This window comes from Theropithecus gelada, chromosome 17 (genome assembly GCF_003255815.1).
Source record: "Theropithecus gelada isolate Dixy chromosome 17, Tgel_1.0, whole genome shotgun sequence".
Lineage (NCBI taxonomy): Eukaryota > Metazoa > Chordata > Mammalia > Primates > Cercopithecidae > Theropithecus > Theropithecus gelada.
Genome location: NC_037685.1, coordinates 67284106 through 67304486, shown reverse-complemented (window position 1 = coordinate 67304486; position 20381 = coordinate 67284106). Strand labels below are relative to the sequence as shown.

The 20381-nt window shown below is 40.5% G+C and overlaps 1 protein-coding gene across 3 annotated transcripts in view; it reads left to right on the top strand.

Annotated features, from left to right (window-relative positions):
• The window catches only part of DCLK1 (doublecortin like kinase 1), a 355985-nt gene that overhangs the window by 245537 nt on the left and 90067 nt on the right, over window positions 1-20381 (top strand). For all 3 annotated transcript variants that reach the window (XM_025364300.1, XM_025364299.1, XM_025364301.1), the window contains exon 5: window positions 8265-8381. In XM_025364300.1, coding sequence (XP_025220085.1) covers window positions 8265-8381 — 117 coding nt within the window. The remainder of the gene's footprint in view (window positions 1-8264; window positions 8382-20381) is intronic.

The following is a 20381-nucleotide window of genomic DNA, read 5'->3' as shown; positions in this document are numbered from 1 at the left end:
CCTCTACACTGTTATGTAGGAAAAGATGAACTTTTCTCTTATGTGACTGTTAGGGAAAAGGAAAGTGTTTGGAAAGGAGAATCATTCATACTATCAGAACAGTAGATCTGAGCTGTGACTCTTGAGATGTTAATACAGAACATCCCAGAGCCGTAAAGCCTTCTGCAGATGTTACATAAGGTTTCAACTCCCAGCAGTGCCTCCAGATCCCCGTGCAGGTGCAGGAACACGTGGGCGCCATCTGGAGTGCTGAGCTGGGTGTTCTGGAAGTTGTGGTGGGCCAGTGGAAGTGCTGGTTTAAACATACATCCCTATATTTTTAGAAGGTCCTTTTAAAATCTCAGTTTCTGGGACTTTACTCTCCAGCTAAGTTACTCCAGCTGATGCCTTTGTCTCCAATTCAGTCTGCCCCATGCCTTCTTTTTTACTTTTGTGTTTTATGTATTTTTTAATTTTTGGCCAGGTGTGGTGGCTTATGCCTATAATCCCAGCACTTTGGGAGGCCAAGGTAGGCAGATCACCTGAGGTCAGGAGTTCGAGCCCAGCCTGGTCAACATGGCACAACCCCGTCTCTACTAATAATACAAAAATTAGCCGGGTGTCACAGTGTGTGCCTGTAATCCCAGCTGCTCAGGAGGCTGAGGCAGGAGAATCACCTGAACCTGGGAGGCAGAGGTTGCAGTGAGCCAAGATCGTGCCACTGCACTCTGGCCTGGGTGACAGAGCAAGACTCGATCTCAAAAAAAATAAAATAAATAATAATTAATTTTTATGGTTACATAGTAAGTGTATGTATTTATTGAGTACATGAAATATTTTGATGCAGGCATACAATGCATAATAATCACATCAGGGTAAATGGGGTATCTGTCACCTCAAGCATTTATTCTTTGTGTTACAAACAATCCAATTATACTCTTTTAGTTATTTTTAAATATACAATTAAATTATTCTTCATTATAGTCACCCTGTTGTGTTATCAAATACTAGATCTTATTAATTTTTTCTAATTATTTTTTGTACCCATTAACCATCCCCATTCCCCGCCCCCACCCCTCTGTAATGCCCTCTTTTTAAAAGCTGTGTTTTAGAGTGTTTGGATCTTGATTGCTTTTATTCCAGATGTGCTGCATGTGGAGTTTGGGGAAGCAGCACTTATTTCAAACCCCACAGGCAGTAGGATGGGAGTCTTACTATGGTGTCAGGATTCACTCAGAAAACAGGTGGAGTAAAAGAAACAAGATGGGCCTCAGTTCTTACTAGATGCAGGCCCACCCTTTCTTCAAGAAGCCTACATGTGGATTTTCCTGTAATGCTGCTGTGAAGTATGAAAATCATAACATTTCTGTAGAAAGTAAAGTTTAGTTGTCCATTACACCAGGATGACTTTGTTCAGCTCAACCAGGCAGACAAGCTGGAGACTGAGGATGCTGGAAGATTAAAACATCATGAGGCAGGAGGTGATGCATCCCAGGCACTGGGGGTGCTCAGAAGGAAGCTGGACCACCAATTGGTTGGAGTGGAGACAGGAGGAGAGAATATTCCTGAGTTAAGGAGACAGTTGACTCGTTAACCATTGACAACTTTGATATTCTAGAGGGGCATCTCCCAAGGGGAGGGAAATGAACATGTCGGGGCAACTTATTGGAGAATTGGAGAATCAGAATTGCAAGTTCTTTTTGTCATTGACTTTGTGCCATTTTTATAAAAAGGCTGTGGAACGGAATGTGCTTCCTCACTCTATTTTGCATATAGCAACAGAGAGGAATATTATTCCATTTACAGGCTTCGTACCTTTGCCAAATTAAGAGGAAGCTTGCCTTTGTCATCAGGGTAAGGCAGAAAGCACAAAGCATCTACTGCTCATAATGGATTCTTCTAGATGAACTTGTCCATTTCCTGAACAGTTCAGAAAACTGAATTTAGAGTTGAGACATATTAAGAAGCCTCTGCCTAAGAGTGCTCTTATGCTGGTTGGTTTCAAAAAAGAGACTAGAAAAGAAAAAGCATTTCTTGTTTGAAGAGTATTCCCTAGCCAGCATGCAGTGTGTCACCAAGGCTGTCTAGGCACTCAAGGGACTTCACCTATGCCTTGTTCAAGATTCTCCAGAAGGAATAAGTGGCCCCTTTGAATGCATGGACACTGTGTGAGCTCAGGTGAGCCACTGGTGCCTGTAGTGGAATTCTGTAACCGTTTCTATTCTTCAGCACCTTCTATAACACTTCAGCCTACCTACCAACTGTTTCTGAGTGGGGGGAGGATCTCTCTAAGTGGAGGTTCTCCTGCCACCGGGAATGTGGCCAAAGAATATGTTCCACCTCCTCCTTATGCATCACCATCTGGGCTGTCTCTCTAAATCTGTCCATCAAAGAATGCCCATTTCTTGAGTTCATGTCCTAGGTGAAGGTGAGAAACAATTTAACTTGTATAAATCCCCAAAACATTTGTAAAGCTAACGTTAGTATAGATCGTGTGGGGAATGATACTTTTCACCTCAAATGAATGTAGGGACTAAATAGAGCAGAGATTTAATTCAATGTTGCTTACTTGCTTGCATGCTATGGGAGGTTCAGTCATCAGAGAACCAGTTCATGAGTTTGATCTGATTTCCTGTCCTTTGGGTAGCCTGCAGTCTTTAGGAACAAGATAAATTACCATCTGTTAGCTTCCTCCAGGTGGCTTACCTACAGTCCTTCGGTGTCATCTTTCTTACGGAGTGTCTGGGTTATCCTGTTTCTCCACCACCAAAGGAAATACAGCCCTCTTAGAGAATTGGTCAATGAAATATAAGGGTGCCAAGAAACATCAGAGTAAAGAAGTAATGGCCCCAAAGGCAAATATCCCCATATGAGAGGGGGAATGGAAGGTACTGCTTTCTTCCTTGCCTGAGGCTATGAAAATGTCCTTTGTGTGAACAAAAAAGGTTTTCTACATTACTGGCCATTTAAATCGTATTATTGACAATGTTTCAAAATTGTGGTTATCAGCTGATGTAAATTTTGGCCTTCTCTCTAAAGCCATGCAGCATTTGTTCCTCCCTGCATTTTCACCATTATAAAATACAATTCCCACTTAAATTAATCAAAACATGGAAAATCTAAACTTTATTTGGAAATATGGTTGGGGTGTTTGTGGTTTTTTTTTTTTTTTTTTTATAATTTACGACTTGGCACTGCAATATTCTTCAACTGGATTTATGTTGACCCATTTTAGAAAATGCAGTTACTATAAATCTTTTGTTGCTGTTTCTGTTTTTTGTTATTCAACCCAAGCCTTTGGAATTATTCTAATCCTCAATATGACTCATGAAGTATCACTTTATCCTAAAGGCAAGTGGTCCAAGAGTTGAAATATTTGTAATTATCTTTCAGACTCCATGATCCTCCAAGCTATTACTTCATTATAATTCCGTTTCTGAAAGATGGTTTGTTTCTTTTTTTTCCTGATATAATAAACATTTTGATAGACAGGTAGCTTTCGTATCTTGAATTTCTTATTTAATGTTGATATGAGAGCAGTTGTTTGCAGTTCTTCCCCTGATGCACCATCACCCATTTTTCTGCCACTGACCATGGACACCAATAGACATTTCCCAGGCTTTTATCACCAAGGAACACCTTGCTTAGGCCACAGCATCAGATACTGGGGGTGGTGAGGAAGCCACCAAACCAAGAAAGTTGGGTTTTGATGCAAGTCATTTCATCCCTCGGAGACTCAGTTTTCTCGGGTGTAAAATGAGAGTTTGGGTTAGTTCAGTAAATACCGAGAGTTCACACAAGTAGTAACAGGATCAGCAGCAATTCGGGCTGATATTTATCTAGCAGCTACTTCATGATTTTTAATATGCCAGGAACAAGTTAGTACCCAATGGAGTATAGGAGTGGGGAGATAGACTAATAAATGAATAATTCTGACTGATTAATAATATGGTGAGAACTCAGTTCAAGAGAAGCAAGGGAAGCTTTGGAAGCATGATAAGAGGCCACAGGTTTTTCTAACACTTCAAACATTTAATGAAATACCTACATTTCTTCTAACAAGGAGAGCTGCTTCACAGAAATACCAAGTTTCTTTTTGGTACTTGGAAAAATGTCAACTGAGTGTGGTAAGGTTGGTTCTATCATGGTGACCTGGACTGCTGGTTGGTAGTTATAGCCGCAGCTAGCAACTCAGGCACCTGTGTCAAACAGCATGCCATGAACCCTAAAACCAACTTTTTAATGCACATTGTGGATCACAGATGGGTATTATTAACAATGTGTACCATCTGGTAGCTTTCCATTTCAACTATTCATTCTTGCTCACTAGATACTGAGCTTTTAAAATTATTGTTGTAAATTTATGTGACCTCTGAATGTTCATAACCTGGGACAAAAAGTTCTGGTCATCTGCCCTCATGATCATCTTGATTTCGATTTAAAATGAGAAAATTGAATGTTACTTAATAGCAATGTGTTGCATAAACCAACACTTTTCAAACATGAGGTCCATGAAATAAAAATTAGCAAACAGAGGCCTCACTGGTGAAAAGACTCCATGCACCATACCAGATGGTAAAGGTTTTGAGTTCCAAAACTTTGTATTGTTCTCCAGCATGCCCGCAGCTCTCAATGCGTAGCATGTAGTGGCCACGTGATAAAAATGTACCTGGAAGCGTACCAATGGGCCAGCAACACTGTGGCATTCCAGTTTGGTTACTAGTGTACTTCCAAAAGGCTAGGCAAAGGTCTAAGCTAGGACAAACTCCAGGACGTGTTGTCAGTGGCGTGGTCAGAGCCATGAACTAATTTGAGATCTTCTTGGCATGTTCCAAAGCTCTGTTTTGTGAATCAAAATCTCCACGGACACCTCAGGCATTGTCCCATGTGAATGTTCCTGGTTTTCCTATTGTATTTTCTGAAGTTATTAATGTTGTTTCTTGGTTACTCCTATCTTTTAATTTTTGTCAATATTTCTGTATGCATAGATTTTTTTTTATTTTTTTTTTAAACAGAAATATCTTGCAGGGTCACTGGGCAGGCCAGAACAGTGACAGTGGCCCAAGTAACTGTTGGGGAAGACTGGGCAGGCTCTGTAATGCCCTGATTCATTTCTCTTTGCTTTGGGCTATGAAAACAAGTGGAGGAAGAAGAAATATCACAAGGCAGAATTTGTTTCCTCTTCTTTTTAATCTTCCCTCTTCATTTTCCCCATTTCAATTCATGAGACTCTCTAGGAGACACTCTCTGCCATGACTTATCTCCTATTTCTTGTCTTACAACATCTGTATTTCATATACACTCACATCTTTTCTTACTAAACAATTTAAACTACTTTGTTGGTTGAGATGTTAGAAAAAAAGTAGAAAACGATGTTTATATAAAGCAATTCAGAATATATAAGAGAGAGAAACATGTTTTGAATTTAGAAAATTAGAAATTGCATGGATAGGGAAGAAAAATTTTGAAGTTAAAGTCAGGCATCAGAATGAGATCTGGAATGATTATGAGTTTGTTGTTACTAAAGCGTAAAATGCGATTTAAAATATATAATGGAAAAGTGAAAGTAGTTTAATTTAAAACTACTATCCTAAAAAGGTTCACCACATTTGAAAAGCTAACATATTTCAACAACTACCTACAAAGATAAATATTTATAACATGATAGACTAAGTGTTAGATTTTCATATAGAATACACTCTTACAAACCAATAAGAGAAAGTAGGACATAAATAAGTAATTGCAAAAGAAGAAATCCAAATGGCTAATATGTATGTGGGAAAAATGTATAACTTTACTGGCAATCAAACCAATTCAGATTTCAACAAAGGAAATCCAATATTTGTTTAGAAATTGGCAAAGATTTTTTGAAAATATAATACCTAACCTCAGTGAGGGACCCAGCAAATGACCACTCATTGTCTGTAAAAGTACAATTTGAGGCCAGGCACGGTGGTTCACACCTGTAATCCCAGCACTTTGGGAGGCTGAGGTGAGTGGATCATTTGAGGTCAGGAGTTCGAGACCAGCCTGGCCAACATGGTGAAACCCCATCTCTACTAAAAATACAAAAATTAGCCGGGCATGGTGGAGGGTGCCCTATAGTCCCAGCTACTTGGGTGGCTGAGGCAGGAGAATCTCTTGAACTCGGGAGGTGGAGGTTGCAGTGAGCCGCGATCATGCCACTGCACTCCAGCCTGAGCAACAAGAGTGAGACTCTGTCTTGAGGGAAAAAAAAGTACAATTTGTTTGAGTTGGACTTTCTGGAGGGCATCATTCAGAGCTTTTAAAAAGTTCTTCTCTTTCAACTTACCAAATCCACTTTGTTCAGCAAATTTTTTAATTTTAAAATTTTTTATTTTTATTTATTTATGTTTTTGAGATCTTGGCTCACTGCAGCCTCCACCTCCCAGGTTCAAGTGATTCTCCTGCCTCGGCCTCCTGAGTAGCTGGGATTACTCGCGCCCACTACCACACCTGGCTAATTTTTGTATTTTTAGTAGAGGCGGAGTTTCACCATGTTGGCCAGGCTTGCCTCTAAAATTTTTTATTTAAGTTGGAAAATACAAAGAAGAAATCCCTAAGGAGTGACCTGACTTTCCATCAATAGGGGAATGATTGAATAAATTGTGATATAAACATATTACAAAATATGATGCAGGGTTTAGAAAAACGGTTTTGATTGCTATGGATTGACCAAGAAAGATGATTATAATATGTAAATATGAAAAATATATAAAATATGTCACTATTTTGCCATTTTTATAAAAAGCAAACAAAAACCTGGCTATGTATATATGTCTTTATATAAGGCTTAGAAAAGCTATGGTAAGATCCATACACTTAAAAATGGCAGTGATATTGAAGGGGAAAGAACAATATCACAAAGGTAGTGATACTGAAGGGGAAAGAACAAATAGCTATTGCTATCTTTTTAATTTTGAATTTATAATTTTTTAAAAAGAAAAGGGTCAGTAAATATTTCTGAGCACCCCCAGTGTACCCTTGGTTTCTGGCTACTGGAAACTAAGTGTCAAGTGCCAGGGACTAAATCTATTATAAGGGAATGATAGGATAACTGCATACTCACTTACAAAGGTGTCGCTGAATAATTATTTATAACAGTGAAATACTGAAAGCAAGTTACATATTCAGTAGTAGGAATTCAGTTAAGTAAATTATGGTATTCCATGCAGGCGGATGCTCAACAGCCATTAAATAACAGAGTGAAAATGCTCACAAGATACTGTATTGTGAAAAGGGCCGGTGACAGATCAACATGTATCAACAAATCCTAATGCTGAAATATATAAATGCATAGAAAAAATTCTAGAAGTTTGTATACTCCCCCTCCAAAAATAAAGTATCATTTGATCATGGGTTATTGGGGGTGTTTTAAAATATGCTTTATATTTTTCTATCTACAATGAACATTGATTATCCTTACAAGCATATAATTTTTGTTAATTATTAGAAGCAGTTTCTTGAGAACAAGATATGTGGCTTTGCACAGCATCATAATTGGTCAAGGGAGCTCATTAAGAGAGAAATAGAAAGCTCTCTGCCATTTAAGATGTTCAGCATTGAATATAATGGACGTGAACACTGAGAATTTAAATCTAATAGAAGTGAAGTTGTTTCTTATCCTCAAGCCACAAACCATTTCACAGACACAATATAAGCTCTGTGGCAGCTTCGTGTGTTGGCACAGGCTGGCAGGATGCCCTTGTTGCAGGGAAATACCACCTCTTCACCAGTTTTACCCCTTCCAAGCAAATGCTGACATCTCCCACATATCATAAAGACACACAACTATCTCCGTGAGGACCCACAGTAATAAACTTGGTCCTGTTGTGGTGGGTGGGATCTTCCACCACCACATTTCTTGGTTTATGAGGTTGACCTTTCTTCTAACATTTTCCTTGGAAGCAACAACAGTTTATCCTAAGAGACCCACACATACAGATAACTCAAGGAGTGAGTAGACAGAAACCCAACAAAACACCTCTTTATTAGCCTATATCACTCCCAATCTAGCCAAAATATTATTGTAAGGAATGTAACCTAGGGGGATTGAAGTATTATTTACTTCCCTGTCTAAGAAGCCCATCCTGTTCTTCCTCTTTGTTTTCTTGGTTCCATTGTCATAGACAAGAATCTGTCTGGTGGGAAGTAGATGTGACTGAGGATGGTCGTATATTTCTACTTCCAGGTTTATTGTGCATTTTGAGTTGGTGTGTGTGCCATTAACCCATAATGACATGTGGTTGTTGTTCTTTCCCTAGAATGTCGAGTGGTGAAGTCCACTTCTTACACCAAAATAGCTTCATCATCCCGCAGGAGCACCACCAAGAGCCCAGGACCGTCCAGGCGCAGCAAGTCCCCTGCCTCCACCAGCTCAGGTAAAGCAGCAGAGGAGATTTTGAAGAAGTTGCCTTGTTCCTGACACAGGATGAGCAGAGGGTGTGCGAAGCCCAGAGTGTGAGGTTTTTAAGTGAGTGTAGGTTCCGGTTTATAATTTTAGAACATGTTAGAGCGGTTGAACAGATTTGCTGGAGTCTAGCATATTGGCTGCAAGAAAAAGCATTGAGCTTCAAAATAGGTGCTTAGTGAAGATTCAGGAAACCCAGATTTGCCCACAAATAGAAGAACGTTACCATCTTGTATCATTTCTATCATCGAAGTTAATCTTTTAGATTCTGGAAGTCTCTGTTAAAGCATTTATCCTACCTGAGACTGGCCTATGACAAGTTTCCCATTTGTATTCGCTGAACCTTTGTTAAACACACTTTTGGCTCTCAGTTTCCTTTCATGGCTCTGAAGCTAAAGGTAGTGAGATTGAGAGGGTGGAGCAGGGATTGCTGCAGTGACCTTGGCCTGAGCCTACCTCTCAGTGGGTTCTAGTGCTGGTGTTGGAGAGGCTGTGCATGCACAAGATGAGCACCTCAACTCTACCTTCTCCTTTTTTGTTTTAAAACTGACATGAAGTCAGTTAGAAAGTTTCTTATTCATTTATCTCAGGTGAAGAGTCTGTATCATTATTAAAGGGAATTATTTATTAAATGACACAAATTGTTGATTGGGAATTATTAAATGATACAAATGTCAAAGTGATTGTTACCTGATTTTATGAAGACAAGAAGCTCTTATAAATGAGAATAAAGACCTCTGGGGCCTACTTGGAGGCGTTCTTTTACTCAACAGCATTGGCCAGGGGGAGTGTGAAAAGAGCTCTCAGCTGAGGCTGCCTAAGAAGGAACTTTCAATAGGGTGGATCATTATAGACCGTTACAGGTCATGGGCCGACTAGACCACCCAGCCCACCTTGATTCTCTAAGAGTCTCCTTCCCCTTGGAGTTTTACTAATTACTGCTGTTCTCTAGACAGATCTCCAAAGACCACCTTCCCCTCTGACTCTCAGCCTAGGGTGGCATCGATGGGCTGCCAATGCCTCCTTCCCACAGCATGGCCTGCATCCTAGCCAGTCAGGAAATATGTTTCAGAGCACAGCTGGCACTTGAGATGCATCTTGTTTGCCTCTGTAGTTAAGGGTGAGCTGAGAACTCCTTCCTTAGTATGACACTGCTCATCTAAATAGGATGGAGCCCTAAGATGAGGCATTGCTAAAGGATGAGGCAGTAGACTCAAAGCTTAGAGTTCATGAGAGTCACTTGGGAACTTGGTGAAGTTTGTCATCCTGACCCCCCACACCCTGAGATTCTGAGTAAGGACCTAAACCTGTGTTTCAGCAAGTACTCCAGGTGATTAGGATCTGGTAGTCCATGGCCCACATTTTGAGAAACAGTAGGTAAAGGCAGTGGTTCTCAAACTAGCAGCATCACCATCACCTGAGCACTTGTTAGAACTACAAAGCCTTGAGCCCCCTCTCCAGAACCACTGAATCAGAAACTCTGGAACTGGAGCCCAGCAATTTGGATTTTCCCAAGCCCTCCAGCTGATTCCAATGCACACTTTGAGAAGCAGTGGGTTATGGAAAACAGAAATAAAGTAAATGCAGAAAATCATTTGACTCTGGATAATCTGGAGGGAAAGATATGACTTGTTCATCTTCATTTACTGGCATGACAGAGATGACTTCCTTTCTACCTCCCTCTTTGCCTCCAAGTAACAATGTCCATCAGTGTTCTTGCAATCCAAGAGCAGACCTTTTAGATACCTTGATGTGTAGACCAAAAGAGCAATGAACAAAGGAGAGTACCATATGCCAACTTCCTTTTCTCCCTCCTTGCAATGGCCTGGCTTCAGAGAGTCAGTCACCTGGGAGAAGAGAGAATTTCTTTCTGACGATGATCCCTTCCCCAGGATATCGGGGAGAGTGTCTCTTCAAGAGAAATATCACCCACACATAGAGAAGAAGACCTCCACAAAATGACAGAGTGATCCTGGAATTGCTGCATGGAAAACTCCCCTGGAAGAACTGAGCTTGTCCAACTGTCCAGGTTAATATTGAGCTCTGTGGAGGATGTTCAGTCTTAACTAAAGACCATTTCTCACTTTCTCTGATTAAATATGGGCTGTAGGGTCGGGTGTGGTGGCTCACACCTGTAATCCCAGTACTTTGGGAGGTTGATGGGGGTGGATCCCTTGAGGTCAGGAGTTCAAGACCAGCCTGGCCAATGTGGTGAAACCCCCGTCTCTACTGAAAGTACAAAAATAAGCCAGGCGTGGTGGCAGGCGCCTGTAATCCCAGCTACTCAGAGGCTGAAGCAGGAGAATCACTTGAACCCTGGGGGGCCCTGGGGGGCAGAGGTTGCAATGAGCAGAAATCACGCCACTACACTCCAGCCTGGGCGACAGAGTGAAACACTGTCTCAAAACAAAAATATAAATAAATAAATCAATAAATAAATCTGGGCTATAGGATGAACTCCCATGGAGCAATAAAGGAGAGCAAAATCATAAGCCTAGCCAGCATATTGCCCCCAAAACTTTGGCTACCTAATGCAATCATACAAGGATGTGAAAGAGAAGGAGAGCCTATATTAATGAAACCATATCAATACTATTAAAAATCATCAATATTAAAAAACAAAATTAGTTCTCCATCCAAACCAACTTTGACTTAAATTTTACTTAACCTTTCCTATCTTCTTCCTCTCAGTATATAAGATGAATAAAAAAAAAATGTGGGGCAGATGCATCTAATAATGGGTGATTAGCCAAATTCTTATGTTTTTTATATTACAGATATTCTAAGAAAATCAATAGGCACTATAGCTTTTAATTTTTTATTGTCATTGTTTTTAGCAGCTTTGTTGTTAAGAGCTGTAGATTGTTAGATATTCCTGGATTTAAGTTTCTTTCTTTCTTTTTTCCTTCTTTCTTTCTTTCTTTTTCTTTCTTTTCTTTCTTTCTCTCTCTCTCTCTTTCTCCTTCCTTCCTTCCTTTCTTTCTTCTCCCTTTAAGTCAATAAAGATGGAGAATAGATCAGATTCTTGTGTACATGTTAAAGAATGGACTGATGAGTCTAATCTTAAAAAGATATTTATGCATATAGGCAATAATTTCATTTTATAATTAACTGGTAATGTAATCACTATTCAGCATTGTAAGAATTTATATTCATTTCTGGAAAGTAATTTTGGAAACTCAAGAGAGGCAAATATATTAAATGTACTTGTATGTCACTGCCAACATTTGTAATTATTCCTTTTAGAAGTTTAAAATGGGTAGGACGCATTGCCTCAAAATCAATAGGTTGCTCCAAACAAGCATTTCCACATTCTATTTTTTCTTTGAAGTCCTTTTCAACTCTAGTTGACACCTGGTTGAACTGACCAGCACTAACTTGAAATTTGTGATAGGTAAGTCATACCAAGTAGTATCATTTTCATAAAGAAAGTAGAGTCCAAATTCATTCTAAAATTAACACGTTCTTGAAAAATTAGCACTTCTAGGTGTCTTTAACTTCTAGGTCAAAATTAATTATATAACACTAATCATATTTTGTTTAATGTGAGCTTTTTATGCATTTAAAATTTTCAACTTGCTGCATTTTGACCTGGAGGAGATAACATGCAACCATTTCCTGATTATGTAAGAGCTTATTATATGCACTGACTGTCTCTTGATTCTGACTTGCTACCAAGAGGGACTTGTTCCCACTTTCCTTTGGATGGTTCCAATTTAGAGAGTTTCACAGAGCAGTCGACTCCCAGTCACAAATGTGTGGATTGTGCCAGTGACCTCAGGACCACCTCCTTTCCCTGGAACCAGACCCAGGGGTTAAGGAGTTTGGCAGCTTTGCCAGTTCTCCTGGAGGCAAGTGCAGCTGCTGGATGTCAGGGAAGCCCCTCTCTTGGGGCCCCTCCACTGCTCTGGCCCAGGTCTCCTGTCCCTACTCAACTAAGGCTTTTGGAACTAGTGGAAAGGCACGTTGAATTATCTCTATACGGATTGCATCACATTTTCTTAAAACAGCCTGTTTAGTGTTTTTCATCAATCATATGGACTCAAACATGAATTTTACTTAAATACTCCATCAACATTGGTATTGCCCCAAACCCAACTACCACCGGACTTTTTAATGTTAAAGCATCTTTAGACCAGGTGTGGTGGCTCATGCCTATCATCCCAGCACTTTGGGAGGCCAAGGCAGGCTAGTGAAACCTGGTCTGTAAGAAAAAAAAAATACAAAAATTAGCCTGGCATGATGGTTCCTGTGTTTCCTGTGGTCCCAGCTACTCAGGATGGCTTGACCCCGGGAGGCAGAGGTTGCAGTGAGTTGAGATTGCACAACTGCATTCCAGTGTGGAAGACAGAGTGAGACCTTGTCTCAAAAAAAAAAAAAAAAAAAAGTCTTTGTTTTCCCCTAAAACATTAACCTAAAGTTTATAATGATTTCTACTTCAGTGTTTAAATTTCTACTTCCAGTATTCAGTTTCCTATATTATACAGAAATTGGAGCATATTATAAAGTTAAGATCTATGCAATTTTCAGGCTATGCTGCTATGAATGTAACATGGTTAACTTATATTTACCTGACACATTATAGTTTACATACGGCTTTTCTTTCTTCAATCTTTTTTGGTCCTCCTATTAATTTCCTAACAGCAAGCAAGTAAGGCAAGTTATTATTATCTCTGTGGAAATAAGAACACAGTGGCAGGGCTGGGATAACTGCTTTGCTCTGAGTCCCAGAGTTCAGAATGGCACCTCGGGGCTGGCACCGGGGGCTTCTGGGCACCTCGGGGCTGGCACCGGGGGCTTCTGGTGCTCTAGACACACAAGGCTGGCAGTCCTTGATACCTATTTCTTTACCTCCACTTACTAGAGTTTCGATCCAGAAAAAAATTAAGCTAGTCCCTGGTTTGAGAGTGCAATTCACAGCATCACAACACCTTGCAACATAAGCCTAAGTATTAGTCCCTTGGCACCAGGGTTCCAGGAGGTGAATGATTTACCCCAAATTCCTGATGAATAGCGTTGCTGGACAGAAACCTCCCTCGTAAGTCAGCATTAGAACAAGAATGAGAAACTTCTGTAAATCCTCCCTTTGTCCCTTACCCAGTTCTCTTCGTAGCGCTAAAAGTGATTCAAAGTGATTTATTAAAGTGTAAAGTTCATTTACACTTTCAGAACTATCAGTTACAGACCAACTAGTGTCAGGCATTTCCTAGGCACTAATGATGCCCCTATTCTCAAGAAGCGTAGGGATCGAGGCCTCACAGATAACATAATTCACATACCCGTTGAATTATGATTAGTCTCCATAACAGAAAAGGCTGAAAGAAGGCAAACAGAGCTAGCAAAGAGAAACCAGAAACCTTAATAACACATGAAAAGAATAAAGAGCCTCCAGATAAATTGTGTGCTGAGATGCTGGAGGATGAATCACTAAGAAATTGGAAAATGACTTCTAGCTGCTTCTTAAAGAAACAAGAATCTGTAAGGAGTAAAGAGTTTCATATGGGTTGACTCTTTATACATGTGTATATATTTGGAACACAGATCTAGTAAAATGTATAAGTTAAAAGTAAACTTATTTATTTTTATTTTTGAGACAGGGTCTCACTCTGTCACCCAGGCTGGAGTGCAGTGGCAAAAGTGAAATTCTTTTAAGCAATTTTTTTTTTTATCTACATAAGGAAGTTATAACAAAATAACTCTAAAAATAAGAATAAAATATGCATTAATTTGGTTTTAATAAAGACTGATAAAATTTCAGTTGGCTTTATATTGTTTTCTTAATCTTACAAGGAAACTGTGTTTATCTTGAAGTTTCATAGCTGCAGTTCTCCTTAAAACTTACAGATTTCAAAATTTTGATCTTTTCTTGGATTTGGGAAAGCTTTGGGGCCAGGCATGGTGGCTCATACCTTTAATCCCAACACTTTGGGAGGCCTAGGCAGGAGGATTGGTTGAGATCAGGAGTTTGAGACCAACGTAGGCAACATACGGAGACCTGTGTCTACAAGAAATTTAAAAACTAGCTGGGTGTAATGGTGCACACCTGTGGTCCCAGCTACTTGGGAGGCTGAGGTGGCATGATCTCTTGAGCGTAGGAGTTTGAGGCTGCAGTCAGCCATGATCACACCACTGCACTCCAGCTTGGATGCCAGAGTAAGACCCCATTCCGAAAAAAAAGAGAGAGAAGAAAAATGGCATATTTTGTTTGTTTTAGAGTTTTTATTTCCATTTAGATAGCCAACTTTTTATCATAGAATGATACCCTGTATTTAGAATCTCTGTCTGTGGAACCCATAGCAGACATCACTGAGGCCCAATGAGTGCCTCACACCTTTCAATTCCAATATGAGATAATGTATTTTCTTGCCCTTCAGAAGCTTATAGACTGGAGTAGAACCATTCATGGCAACAACCATTCATTCATTCAGTATGCATTGAGAATCTATAGTGGACCAGCAACATTGGGTGCTGGAGATGCAAGGGCAAACATTTGAAAGAAGGAAAAGACAAATGGCTTAGTTCATGAACATCTACCATGACAAAGCACCATTCTGAACGCCCAGTCTTAAAACTTCTGTGTGACTCCAGAAATCCTAAAGTCTTTTTATTCATGCTATTTAAATTTTACTTTTTTACAGTTCTATAAAAATATTTTATGCAGCATATGCAGATAAGAATCAAAGCTGGGGAAGTGAAGAGAATTTTAATCAGCTCACTACTAGTCCAGTTTGTGAAATCCTTTTGATTTATATCAAACACCTTCAAAGGTAGATTGCCAGCTATTAATTTTTAGTTCAGTCTTTTCCTTTAGTGTAGAGAATTCAGCCTTATACAATGTATGGAGAATCTTTTTTGCTTTGGAGCTCCAAGGGAATTGTTGAGAACAAAATGCATCAAGAAAATCAAGAGGTTGGTGAGTCATCCCTTGTGTCTTTGGAATTTCTGGCTGCACGTAAGGCTCATCCCTCCTTCCATTTCTTCTTTCTCTGCATCCACCAACTCTCCGTAGTGCTCACCCAAGCAGAACCTCCAAAGATACTCTTCAAAGCTTTGAACCATTATCTTGACTTACTGTCTACTTGAGGGCAGCAGCCTACATCAACTGCTTGTATAAATTTCTTACTGTTAATGCCCCACGTTAATTAAATATTTCCTGAGTATCTACTGTGTTCCAGACATGCATTAGGTCCCAAGGGTGCAAAGATGCTTAAACCACAGTCCTTGCCTTCAAGTTGCTTATATTATAGTTGGGAGAGAAACATATACAGCCATGTGTCCCTTAATGGTGGGGATGTCTTCCAAGAAATGTGTTATTAGGCAATTTAGCCATTGTGCAAACATCCTAGAGTGTGCATACACAAACCTAGATGGTGTAGCCTGCTACACATGGCTATGTGGTATGGCCTGTTGCTCCTGGGCTATAAATCTATACAGTATGTTATCGTGCTGAATATTCTAGCGGTTGTAACCAGTGATAAGCATTTGCACATCTAAACAGGTGTAAACGTAGAAAAGGTGCAGTGAAAATACAGTATTATAATCTTATGGAACCACCATCGGATCTATGGTCCATTGTTCACCAAAACATTGTTATGTGGTACTTGACTGTATACCACGTAACTGTAATAGTGTAATAAGTGCTGTGATGATCTAGAGGAAACAGGTTAGATCTCATTAATAGGGTCAGAGAGCTCTTCCAAGAGAAAAGGATCTATACATTTGGATGTAAAAAAGGGCCAGGAGGGCATTCCCGACCAATGTGAGCTAAGGCACAAAGACATGAAACTATATGGCATAGTTAGGGAATAGTTGCTTGTTCAATAAAAACGCAGGCTAGAATTCTAAGAAAGAGTTGGAAAGATAGTGGTAGCCCCATTGGTTGTGGTCCAATTGCACAGGGTCGTGGAAGTATATTTGTGCTATAGGTTGTAGGTATTATGAAGTGAAAGGGAATTTTTCACCACGCCATGAAAGATTGCAGTTGAGTTTTGGAAACAGTGGCACGGTGGTAGAAAAAATTGCTATGAAAGGCCAAGGGCCAGGAAGGCTCTATGAGGCCATTGTAGTCATCCTGAAATGAAATTGTCCAGACAGAACTGAAAGAGCATCGTTGGGAATGGGGGACACCTCAAAGGGAAATGAAACCAGAAATTGAACTGGATGTGAGGCTAGAAGAAGACAGAGGAATCAGAGATAGGAAGCAGGTTTGTTGAATGAGGAGAGGTAGGGACTGAGTTTCATTTTAGATATGTGGAGTGTGAGGTGATTTGGAAATGTTTGTAAGCAACTGGAAATAAAAAACTGTTCTAAGTCAGGAGATCTGAGCTAACGATATATATTTGGGAGACCCTGGTATATTGTAGTGATTTGAATAATAGAAACGTAAGGTACCTCCCTGCTGCCTCAAGAACAGATTTGTAAAGATGTAAATGGAACCATGGGGTAAGTCTGCATTTCTAAGCGCAATCGGCAGAAGCAGGGAAGAACAGTAAGAGTACAGAGACAGAAGTCAAAGGGGCAGAAAGTTTTGAGATGAAGGAAGGGGCAGAAATGCTTGATGCTGAGATGTCAGGTAGCATGAGAACTGAATGGGGATCATAGGATTCAGCAATGAGGATGCCACTGTGGCTTACAAAGGAATGGGTAATACCAGATGGCAGGGGGACCTGGTCTGGGAGTATCATTTTTGGGGGTCACCGTGGGTCCTCTCCCAGGCTGGCTCCAGGCTTTACTCTAGCGGGAGCTGTCCTGCAGCAATTGGTTGGTAGGGATCAGCCCCAGGACCGCCATCCACCCTGACCCTTGGTGCTTGTGGTCCCTAGTTCCCCTGTCATAACCATAGCCTGTTCTTGAATCCCAGCTGATAGGGATCAGATCCAAAAATTGCCTAATTTTATATCACAGGACTCTAGTTGGTGTTTTTGCATTGTTTAATTAAATTTTTTTTCTTGTACCCCAAATCGTCACCAACTCTTTTCTCCCCACCCTGTCCACATTCAGTGGGTCACCATTCTCCCTGTGGTGATGCCATCACTAGCTGACATCCTCCCACTTTATCTTACATCTGCCCTGGGCACCAGTGTCCAACCTGCTGCCATCACCTGTTGTCTGCCAAATAAAGTCTGGACTCATTCTCAAGTGGAGGACATTTTCCTTTCCAGTCATGTCTCCCATTTCTTCTCTGGACCCATGCTCCATCCTAGAAACAAATTTAAATTGTCCCCAGCTTGGGCTTTTCCACCTCATCCCTTTATTCCTCTCACTTGGTCTTGCTAGAATGTCTTCCTCTGTTTCTTCAGCTGTCTGAAGCCCACTCACCCAGTTTGGCCCTGCAGACCTCTGCCACTTTCCCGGATCACCTCGCTGTCCAGGGTCTTCCCCAGCCCTGCAGTACTGCGGCAGCTGATTCACCGATGACACGTTGTACCACCTTGCTCAGTTGCAAGGTCTCTGAGAGCAGGGGTTCTTTGTGCATTCTGCAGTGACTGTGAGTTCATGGTAACTACTGGGTAAATGTTGACCACACGAATGAACTGAGAAATACTAGGAGCTGTTGCCTAAATTTCCTGAGGTTTGGAGCCTTTGGAAGTATTTATTTAAAAAATTAATTCACAGAGCCATGTCCCTGTCTCCCTCTCCTCTGTTCCTGGGGCCCCTCCTTCCATTTATTCTCAGTAGATGGTTTCTTTGAATTGGACCCATTGTCTGAGTTCAAGAAGAGAAGACAGACATGGAGAAAATCAGAGCTCCACCTCACCCATGAGGTGAGCACCCAGGAAGCTACAGTTAGGGAAAAAGTACATCATCTTCCCTCTGTTAGGTAGTTGTCTCTTTTCTCTTGGTCTCAACTGATCCCCAATGTGCCCCCCACCCCCTGCATTTTTTTTTTTCTTCTCAATGTGGCAAGCAAGGAACAAAAGCTGAGAAAGAGATTTTAGGGAATGAACAGCCTACACCATGATTAGGGAGTAAAGGAGAGTCTAAGGCAGGAAGCCAGATCTCCCTGGCAGCGTGCCTGAATCGCCACCCCCAAACCCAAGGACACACACATATATGCAAACACATTCTCTCCCCAAATCTTGACAAGTGCAGCACCAGAAATAAATGAGCCGCCTTAAGTGCTAAAAGAAGACAGGGAAACAGTAAGGTGGATTTCATGTCCAAAAAGTTGCACATCTTTTAATTAGATAGTCTCACTTGGAGATTTCTCTGACTTCAGAACCAATTTGAGATACTTACTAACATTTCAGCTTTCACTTGGTGTCTGAGACTTTTAGGAACGCAACTGCAAAAAGAAGGGTTAACCTACATATGCGTGGAAAGTCATTTAAAAGGACAATGAATTTGTAAATTAAGCCAAGTACTTCCAAATTCTAGAATGGTTAAAGTAACTTTGATATTTAATCATAAGCATCTAGAGGACAGGGAGCAATAAGAATCTAGAATGTATTAAGTGTACACTATGTGTGCTGATACGTTGATATCTAGAGCCCTGGACTCGTGGCTCCAGTTAGTGAACAAGAGTGGGTTCACCTGTCTGAAATGATGAAGGAAAAAGCGGATCTGCACACTTCCTGAGGCGTATTATTCAACGATGCGCTGTGACCAGTATATGCTGTTGGATCCCTGGCAGGCTTAGGTGACAGCTGAGTTGAAATAAAGGAGGGTCGTGTACCGTCGAGAGGGATAGAAGTCAGCTCCGCAGTGAGATTTCTTCCACAGCTCTTTGGTGGCCAGTGATGTTAATTGGTCCTCATGGTATCAGTGAATGATCCATCCTGAAGTTGAGCACTTCTCATTCAAGGGTAACAAGCACAGCAAAGGAAGACATTTCCTATTTTTTAAAATAAGAAAATGTGCCTATACAGATATAAACAAAGGAGACCAGAACTGGGTAAAGGCAATGATTCTAATGAGTTCTTTACTAATTCAGAGTTTAGTGGATTCAGATTGAAATAATTAATTGTTCGGCCCTGCTTGGCTGTTTAACAACAACCATATTAGTTTAATTGTTCCCATTCAAGATAAAGAATTGTTTAATAAGGGCCTCTGAAAAATAATGCCATTTTAAGTTGAATTTTAATAAGTTCTATTAAATAAGAAACAAAGCCTTGTTATTGGCACTTAGAGACTTCTGGCATTACAGAGCAAAAACCAAGTGAACTCAGTACATGTGTCAAACTTATTTATGAAAGAAAATTATTTATCCCAGCAGTGATTCAACAAGAAGGTGTGTAATGCTTTCTGGATGTCAAGAACCATTTTAAGAAGTTGCTGATGCTCTTCTGCACGGCCAAGAGGAAGAGTCTGAACAGAGCTCTGACCCTAAGAATACAGGCTGTTCCCAATGTTCAGACAAGTTGTGTTCCAAAAACATTTGATTGTAAATGACTTGTCTGGCACTTGAGTTTCATTTTTCTAGAGATGGCAATGCAAATAGAAGCACTGAGCCCAGTGGTTTTATTAGGTTGGTGCAAAAGTAATTGCAGTTTTTGCTTTACTTTTAATGGCAAAAACCACTTTTACTATTGCAACAACCTTACCTAAAGGAGGCAGATCCAAGGGTCCCGGCAGTTGAGAGAGAAGCCTAGGCATCCTTAGCCCTACAGACGCGAGGAGGGTTCTGGACATGCCTTGAGGTGCCAGGACCGGCCACTCATAGGAAAAGTGCGAAGTTTTTTGAGTAAGACCTAAATGAAATCCAGTTTTAGCTCTGCCATCTTCCAGCTGTTTGTCTTTGGACAAGTTACGCCACTAAACCTGTTTCTTCATCTAAAACAGAAAACATTGTACCAACTTACATGGCAGAACTGGTGTCACCTAAGGTGCTTCCGTTCAAAGTGTCCAAACTCTCTGTGTCCTTGCAACCATGCTGCCTTTTGGCCTTAATCTTCTACAGCCGATCAATTACCAAGTTCTATAGTTTTTACCTCTTACATTTCTCTGGAATGTTTCCATTTACCGCCACCCC